Source organism: Formica exsecta, unplaced genomic scaffold, assembly GCF_003651465.1.
Source record: "Formica exsecta isolate Colony F162 unplaced genomic scaffold, ASM365146v1 scaffold1092, whole genome shotgun sequence".
Taxonomy (NCBI): Eukaryota; Metazoa; Arthropoda; class Insecta; order Hymenoptera; family Formicidae; genus Formica; species Formica exsecta.
In genome coordinates, this window is record NW_021848431.1 from 36,794 (window position 1) to 45,610 (window position 8,817).

Below are 8,817 nucleotides of genomic sequence, written 5' to 3' on the forward strand. Positions count from 1 at the left end.
AATGACCCGATCGGGGGCGGTTTTTCGGGGGCCTGCGTCCTCTCTATTTAGGGAGAGAGCGGCCCAATCGTCAAGTCGACGAGATCTGACTTTTGTTAGTAATAGTATCGAAAATGTTAAGCTCGAGATGAGCCCGCGAGTTGGTTGTCGGCACGAGATCGAGCGGCGGGATCCCATCCGGCGGAAGAAAAGGAAGAGAGGAGAGCGACGGCCGAAAGCGGGAGTCCAGGACATCCAGGAAACAGGAGATGTCAGGTCGTAGTTGTCTAATATTAAAAACATTTTTGATAGCTGACAAACATCGCTGCCGGTAAATTTATATTTCTTATGGCAGGAAAGGAGCGCGGAGGGTCGGAATAATCCAGCCAAAGGGGCGGCCACTCCACCCGCACGAAGCGAGGGAGTCCCAAGGACGGAGCGGCGAGCGGACTCTCAATCCGGAACCTATTCGACCAAATAGGAAAGAGGGCCGATCGGGCGCAGCCGTAAGCCCGCACCTTTAAGCCGAACAACAGAAAATCTTAGAAACTCGGGGGCGATGAACCCACCAACACGGCCGTGAGGACAACAAGGATCGCGAGGACCGCAGGACGGCCCTGCGTAACGCGAAAGCGCCACAGGTGGCACGATAGCGATTTATCGCGCCGGCGTGTCTCCTGTAGGACTCTCGCTCGGCACTGTTCGGCGAGCTATACGAGAGGACGCAGGTTCTCCAAGGAGCGAGCGAAAAATCAGACAGATCAAGGGAAGCACGGAGAACTTCCAGCCGGTGGGACGAGCGTCGCCGACCGATTTTGTTGCCGTTTATTTGTAGGTAATTAATTCGGATGAGTCGCGCCCTTAATAGTTGTCGAGCCACGCGTTTTGGTGAATTAACTTTGTGAACAATTCGGTAGATTAAGTCGCACGGCCGACGGGCACACGTCGCTCATCCGAATTATATAAATTAAGCTCTCTCTATTCATTTCGCCACCGCCGACAGTCATTTATGTTAGTTTCGCGTCTGTAATTATTACATGTTGTAAAGTATCGGGATTTTCTGTAATTATTACATGTTGTAAAGTATCGGGATTTTCACGCTCGCGCGATAGATATTCCGGAACGCGCAAAGTATTGCGTCGTACGACTCGTACACCACAGTCGTCACCGATAGTTTACGTATTCTTTTTGAGTATTGTTAGCAATAATCTTGTACACGCTAAGCGGAATTAGAGTGAGGAGAAAGCGTAATTCTTCGATATCGGGCAGAGTATCTAGCGGGTGTTTGTGACCCCGTTGTTAGTTTTCGCGAGTCACCCGAGTAAAATACGTGACGTATCTCAAGCAAAGGTCGTCGTTATTATGTTATTATTATTGAGGCACATTCCAGCACCTCGAGCTGTGTTAAAAGACCGGTTCGAGCCGTATCACCGGGAAATTTATATTGCATTGAAGCGGATTCACGGGCGTGCGTAAAATAGTTACCGGCACATTCGAGAGATTTCTTTAGTTGTCGCGGCCTAATTAAGTCTTGTACGGCGGAAATTCTCGCGGCCGAAAAGTCGAGTTAAGGCGCGTAAGACGCCCGGTAATTTAATATTGTTGCGCACGGTCGTGCCGATCTCCGCGGAAATGATATATTTGATTCGCCTGTAGAATAACCATTGTCGCCCACGATTATTACTTCTGTGAACTGCTCTATACTCTTGTTTCATTCAATATATTATTATTGTTATCTTTATTGTTAACTTATCGACTGCTTATTTTAGCTCCCGTGTTCTCGATTCTCTGCTTTCTCCCGTTCCCCGAGCCACCCCCTCTACCCCATAGGAATACTGTCTAGCCGCGCAGTCTGTCGTCGCGTTAATTATCGGTTCCGCTAATTTTTCTCGTGTTTGCTGTCGTCTTACGTGGTGCGGCCTGCCGTACCTGGCGCCCAACTCGGTTTTTTTTTTGTGCTATATGGACTTTTTCGGGATATCGGGACCGATATTCGAGGTACGCGTCGAAGGTGTGCCTTGGGCACCGAGAACCGTCCGCCTAAATAAAAAAATTATTATGTAAATAATTTAATATGAAATAACGGTTACAATATATGATAAGCTACAAGAATATGCAATAAAAAATGGGGTTCCATTTAAGAAAACATCGATCACATTGACTCGGCCTTGAAAAGGTCATTCAAGGTCAAGTCCATATTTTCATCATGTGTCTCCTTCTGAACCATACAACTTTTGTCTAAAACATTTTTGTCTTAAACTTATAGATTTTAAAATATTTCAGTGAATACATTAAAATGGCCTACCCTGTATATATACAGGGTGTCCCACCAAAAGTGACCACCCCCTTTTATCTTTTAAACTAAAAGAGATAGACCATAACAAATATACAATATCAAATTAAATGGTTCAAACTGAACTCTATTGAGAGCATAATAGTTGCTTTCAAAAGCTATCTGTGTTAACGAACGGAGAGGTATGAATAATTTTTTTATAATAATGCGAATATTTTGATGTGATATAAGTTGTAGCACTTAAGACTTAAAACTTAAGATTTAAGACGTAAGCGAATTGACCAATCGAACGGTAAGGCAGCCATATTGAAACGTAAGCTACGCTGAAAGTTTCGTATGGTTGAAATTTTTAAGTCTTAAGTCTTAATGTTTAAGTTTTTCTATGTGCCACGGCCCTCAGAAGTTGGCCATAACGCAGGGCAGAAAGTGAAAAAGTAGACGTCGCCCGCGATATTTCAAGTCGATAAAACTCGTATAATATGTAAAATATCGAGATTTGTTTTAAATAGTTTTGAACAAGTTCTTGTATAACCTAGTAAATCATATGCTTGAGGTAGAAAATTTGATTAAAATTTTGTGTTTATTATAGTTAGATCCACTATCGCAACATCTTTTCGCTTTGGAGTTTTTGCGACCTGTTTTTACGTCCGGTAAATTAAAGGAGATGTTTTCTTTAATATCACAGTGCTCCGATCGACTTGAACAATACATAGAAACATTAGCAAGCAAAAACGAGCCTGTAGAATGTCGCAAATTGACGGCCAAGTATACGACCGATGTAATAGGTACTTGCGCCTTCGGCATTGAGATGAATGCTATGTCAGACGAAGACAGCGAATTCCGCAAGATGGGAAGATTGGTCTTTGTGCCAACTTGGGAGAATATTCTACGGGCGAAATTCAAACAATTTCTGCCATGGCTTTGCGATATTCTCAGTTACATCCTACCAAAAATAGAGGTCAACAAATTTTTCACACGCATTGTCATAGAGACCATGACCTATAGAGATGCGAATAATATTGTTAGGCACGATTTCATTGATATATTGCGCGAATTAAAAAAACATCCAGATAAAGTGAATAATATCGGTAAGTGACAACTTTTGATTCATGTGGATATTTTTTATCATGCGATTATTTTTTGAATGAGAAGCACATGATTATGAGTAGGGGAAAGTAAGGTAAAACCGGATAGGCGTGTCAAACCGGGTACTTCTGTTTCTTCGTGATAAGTGCTATTATCTTTGGCCAACTCGTGTTATTAGTTGTAGAGTAATGCCATCATTATTTTGAGATGAACTGTGCCCACGTGCACACGATATTTCTTTTTGAGAAGTTCAAAATTTTCGGGCTAAAAAAGATCGATATTGGGGCAACAATCGAGTCGTTATGGATTTTTTCTACACAGAGCATCTGTTTCGGTAAATGCAGCATTGTATTCTACATATTAGAGAATATATCATTAGTTTTGATCGTCCCTTTCTATGACGGAATATACAACAGCCATGTTTGTTATTTTCTTCATGTTGGGGCAAAACCGGGTACCTATACATCTCATGTAATAAAAAGAGGAAAAACTATTATGCTGACTTTGTCTCCCTACAAAAAGCAGTTGGAAACGGAAACTACTACTCAGAGAAAGAAAGCACCAAAAAAAAATTTTTTGAGATCTCTAAAATTAAAAAATTAAATAAGAAAGTTTTGCAGAAATGTAGAACAAGAGAATATTTTTATTTGTGATTTTTGGCAATAGAACACATCTTTGTATTGTATTTTGATTAAAATAAATCTAGATTTTGTAATTGCACGGTGTTTTATATGTTTTCAAATGGGTATCCGGTTTTACCCTACCAGTAGGGCAAAACCGGGTATTTTGACTTCTCCCAAAAATCTTGTTATCTTTAGTAACCAAATATTTCTTTTTCAGCAACTAGCCTCATTTTCTCATAGTTTAATATCCACTAAAGACTACTAACAGCAAAATCTTTTTTACTCTGATTTTTTGTAGAAAGACAAATCCAAAAAAGTACCCGGTTTTAACCTACTTTTCCCTATATAAAATATCAGTTTATCAAATATTAAATGTTAAATGGATAGATAAATTATAATATTTAATTCTTGAACAAAAATAAGATTATTTGTATTATTTATAACAAGAAATTATTACATTTTAGATTTGACCGAAATCTTGATAGCTGCTCAAGCATTCATATTTTTCATTGCCGGCTTTGAAACTTTATCGACGACCATGAGTAACGCTCTTTACGAGTTGGCATTAAATCAGGAAATACAAGACAAGCTACGTGAGGAAATTAATGAAGAATATATCAGACATAATGACAATTTTACGTATGAGAACATTAAAAAAATGAATTATTTGGATAAAATTTTTAAAGGTACGTTAGTAGAAGAGAAGATTTATTAAAAAAAAGATATGGTATTTATTTACAGCCACATTATAATGTTATTTGTTGTTGACTTTTAACACAAATAAGAAATAAATCTTTATAACTTCTATATTTCATACCTCATTTTCATTGTTCTGAATATGTACAGAAACTTTACGAAAATACCCGCCGGTACCACAGCTTACAAGAAAAACGACGTCGAATTATACTTTTGGTGGTATCAAAGTTAATATACCAAAAGATCAGGACATATGGATTCCCATTTACTCGATTCAACGAGATCCTGATATTTATCCGAAGCCAGATGTGTTTGATCCAGAAAGATTTAATGACGAAGTTGTGCAAACCAGGCACCCGATGTTTTATCTCCCTTTCGATGACGGACCAAGGAATTGTATTGGTAAAATGAAATAGATTTAAATATACGTCTTTATACATGTATATACGTCTTATACAAGTTCTGTTTGTTTTGCTTTTAGGCTGAAGATTTCTTTACTGAGAAGCTTAAGTCTCTTCTTGCAATAATTATTTTTAATTTTTAGATGCTTGCTTCTAATTGAAAATTTTAATGTTTTTCTTGTAATAATTATTTTTTATTTTTAGGTGCCCGCTTCGCTGTTTATCAGACAAAGATTGGGCTTATAAAGATATTGCGAAACTATAAAGTCGAAACTTGCGAAAAAACGCCAATACCATACGTAAACGATGCTAGGACGTTTATATTAACACCATTAGGTGGAATATATTTGAAAATGATTAAAATCCATTGATATTAGTTTACGCTCAGTCTTTTCTCTCAAAAAACGTGCGTCAAAAAAGTGAAGAAAATATTCATAAAAGAGAATAATAATTGCCGAAAGCTTGATAGCTGCTCACGCATTCATATTTTTCGTTGCCGGCTTTGAAACTTCATCGACGACCATGAGTAACGCTCTTTACGAGTTGGCATTAAATTAGAAACTACTTTAATTGAATTATTATTATTTTATTAATATCTATAGTAGTAATATTATTTCGTGACTATATTAATTTATTAATAATTCGGATTAATTATCTTAAATTTATATTCTTACATGTATGATAGAAAGATAGCTATATTTTTTCTTCTGCTGAGTTAATGAGAACGTGTAAAAATAGAGAATAAGCAACATATAAAGTGTTTATAAATTTTCGATATTTTTAACATTGTTAAATAATATACATAAACATTATTTTTGTATATCCGATATACTATCTATTCCATTGTCTGAAATGGAATCACAAGGTGCATGTATAATATTTGTAGTCCGCGAAATCGGTAAGATTTTTAGATTTTATTCAACCCCTATTAGAGTGTGATGAAACATTATCAGCGGAGATGTATATTCAAATAATATATTACGGGACACATTTCTTTGATTACATTAAAAATTTATTGTAGGTGTAGCATATAAGACGCACGTTTTGGGGCCAATTTTCAATCGTTTAATATGATTGGACCGTTTCGATGACGGACCAAGGAATTGTATTGGTAAAATGAAATAGATTTAAATATACGTCTTTATACATGTTTATACGTCTTATACAAGTTCTGTTTGTTTTGCTTTTAGGCTGAAAATTTCTTTACTGAGAAGCTTAAGTCTCTTCTTGTAATAATTATTTTTAATTTTTAGATGCTTGCTTCTAATTGAAAATTTTAATGTTTTTCTTGTAATAATTATTTTTTATTTTTAGGTGCCCGCTTCGCTGTTTATCAGACAAAGATTGGGCTTATAAAGATATTGCGAAACTATAAAGTCGAAACTTGCGAAAAAACGCCAATACCATACGTAAACGATGCTAGGACGTTTATATTAACACCATTAGGTGGAATATATTTGAAAATGATTAAAATCCATTGATATTAGTTTACGCTCAGTCTTTTCTCTCAAAAAACGTGCGTCAAAAAAGTGAAGAAAATATTCATAAAAGAGAATAATAATTGCCGAAAGCTTGATAGCTGCTCACGCATTCATATTTTTCGTTGCCGGCTTTGAAACTTCATCGACGACCATGAGTAACGCTCTTTACGAGTTGGCATTAAATTAGAAACTACTTTAATTGAATTATTATTATTTTATTAATATCTATAGTAGTAATATTATTTCGTGACTATATTAATTTATTAATAATTCGGATTAATTATCTTAAATTTATATTCTTACATGTATGATAGAAAGATAGCTATATTTTTTTCTTCTGCTGAGTTAATGAGAACGTGTAAAAATAGAGAATAAGCAACATATAAAGTGTTTATAAATTTTTGACAATATTTTTAACATTGTTAAATAATATACATAAACATTATTTTTGTATATCCGATATACTATCTATTCCATTGTCTGAAATGGAATCACAAGGTGCACGTATAATATTTGTAGTCCGCGAAATCGGTAAGATTTTTAGATTTTATTCAACCCCTATTAGAGTGTGATGAAACATTATCAGCGGAGATGTATATTCAAATAATATATTACGGGACACATTTCTTTGATTACATTAAAAATTTATTGTAGGTGTAGCATATAAGACGCACGTTTTGGGGCCAATTTTCAATCGTTTAATATGATTGGACCGCTCTGGAGACGTGCTGGTGATGTCGTCTCTCCGTGGCAATCGGCAGTGCATCCATTGAGCGAGATTCCAACATCGCTCTGGAGTCGTATGTACTGTGTTAGAGTGGCGTAAGGTGCGAGGTCTGAATAGCTCAGTGGTAAGAGCAGTTGTCAGGAAAGCGAAAGACTCGGGTCAGATTCCCGATTCAGCCACTTGTACCTCGCATATTTTTTCAGACCCGCAAATGTTGTTTTCTAACAATTATTTGTCGGGCTGAGGAAGTGTGTAAACGCCCTACACAGACACGACAGTGCCGCTGCCACGGAAGAGATGGATGCTTGGTTCACGCCTCCTCCCGCCTTAAATCCCCCCCACGCTTTCATATTTGAATATTGTTATTACTTATGTAATTTGTATCTTTTTTATGATATTATATTTTTAGTATTACTTTGAACTTTTATTAACTTGTTTTTAACGTAATCTTCAGATTTCTTTTTCTTTATTAATAACGGTTTTGGCCAAATATTTTATATACCTTCCTTTTTAAATCACTATTTCATTACTAAGCGTTGCAATACAATATTGAACACGCATTTATCTTCTAATTGCATATTTTAAATTAATTATTTATATATTAGCATGGAATATAAAAAACGTCAACACTGTAGCTTCGATAATTAGCATTATTAATACACGTGAAAAATTATTTGCAACTTTTTTTGTTCCTTTCTCCTGTGTATTTATTTTTTAGTAGAGAAAAAATAATGTATTTGAGATTTAAATTTATACAGACGAAAACACAAACATATTTGGGACATATTTATTAATTGTTTATATTTAATCATGATCAATTTCTTAAATAATGCGTAATGATGTTTGCATTTTCGAATAAACAAATTAATTTGATGCTATAATCATTATTTTTAAAGAGATTTAAAAACAATGTTAAAATACATTGTCAATCAAAAAATCAACAATCAAATTGCACTTTAAAATACTAAAGTAGCCATATAAAAACATCAATATATTATGAATATTTTATTATATTAGTTCATGTAATTTATCGCAATCTAAAAATATTTATATTTATCCCAATCTAGAGAAATTTACACAGAAAATTATTTAATCAAGAGACATTAAGTACATACCTTTCATAAATCAAAATATTGCTTCGGTATACAAAATAAATATTGCTATATGTTAGGCGTTGTATATCATAGATAATGTTATCTAATACAAAGATTTAATATATTATTAGGTGTACAACTTTGCTTCCGCCGTTTTTTGTCCGAAATTCGAGGCTTTATTGTAAAAAACTGGTTATACATTTATGATTCAAAGTATTGTCCATCGCTGGCCACTACTTTCTCCAGTGTGTGCATTCCTGGTAAGGATGAAATTTCTTTCATCGAGGCTCAACGTGATCACGGGCTTTTGAGAATTCACGTTCAAGCGTGGCGAATTTGAATCAGTGATCCGCGAATTTAGTGAGCCATCGAGTTTCGAGTTCCGCTGTGATTCTTGTGTGGTTTGTGGCTTTTGTTTTTCGAGTCGACAAGATTTT

At 35.5% G+C, this 8,817-nt stretch overlaps 1 protein-coding gene across 1 annotated transcript; it reads left to right on the forward strand.

The window, feature by feature from the left end:
* Positions 1–1,941: 1,941 nt before the first annotated feature.
* On the forward strand, positions 1,942–5,903 carry LOC115235267 (probable cytochrome P450 6a13). Its single transcript, XM_029806929.1, has 5 exons — positions 1,942–1,977; positions 2,862–3,360; positions 4,446–4,667; positions 4,828–5,079; positions 5,283–5,903. The coding sequence occupies exons 1-5, from the start codon at positions 1,942–1,944 to the stop codon at positions 5,447–5,449; spliced, it is 1,176 nt and encodes a 391-aa protein (XP_029662789.1). The 3' UTR covers positions 5,450–5,903.
* Positions 5,904–8,817: the final 2,914 nt, after the last annotated feature.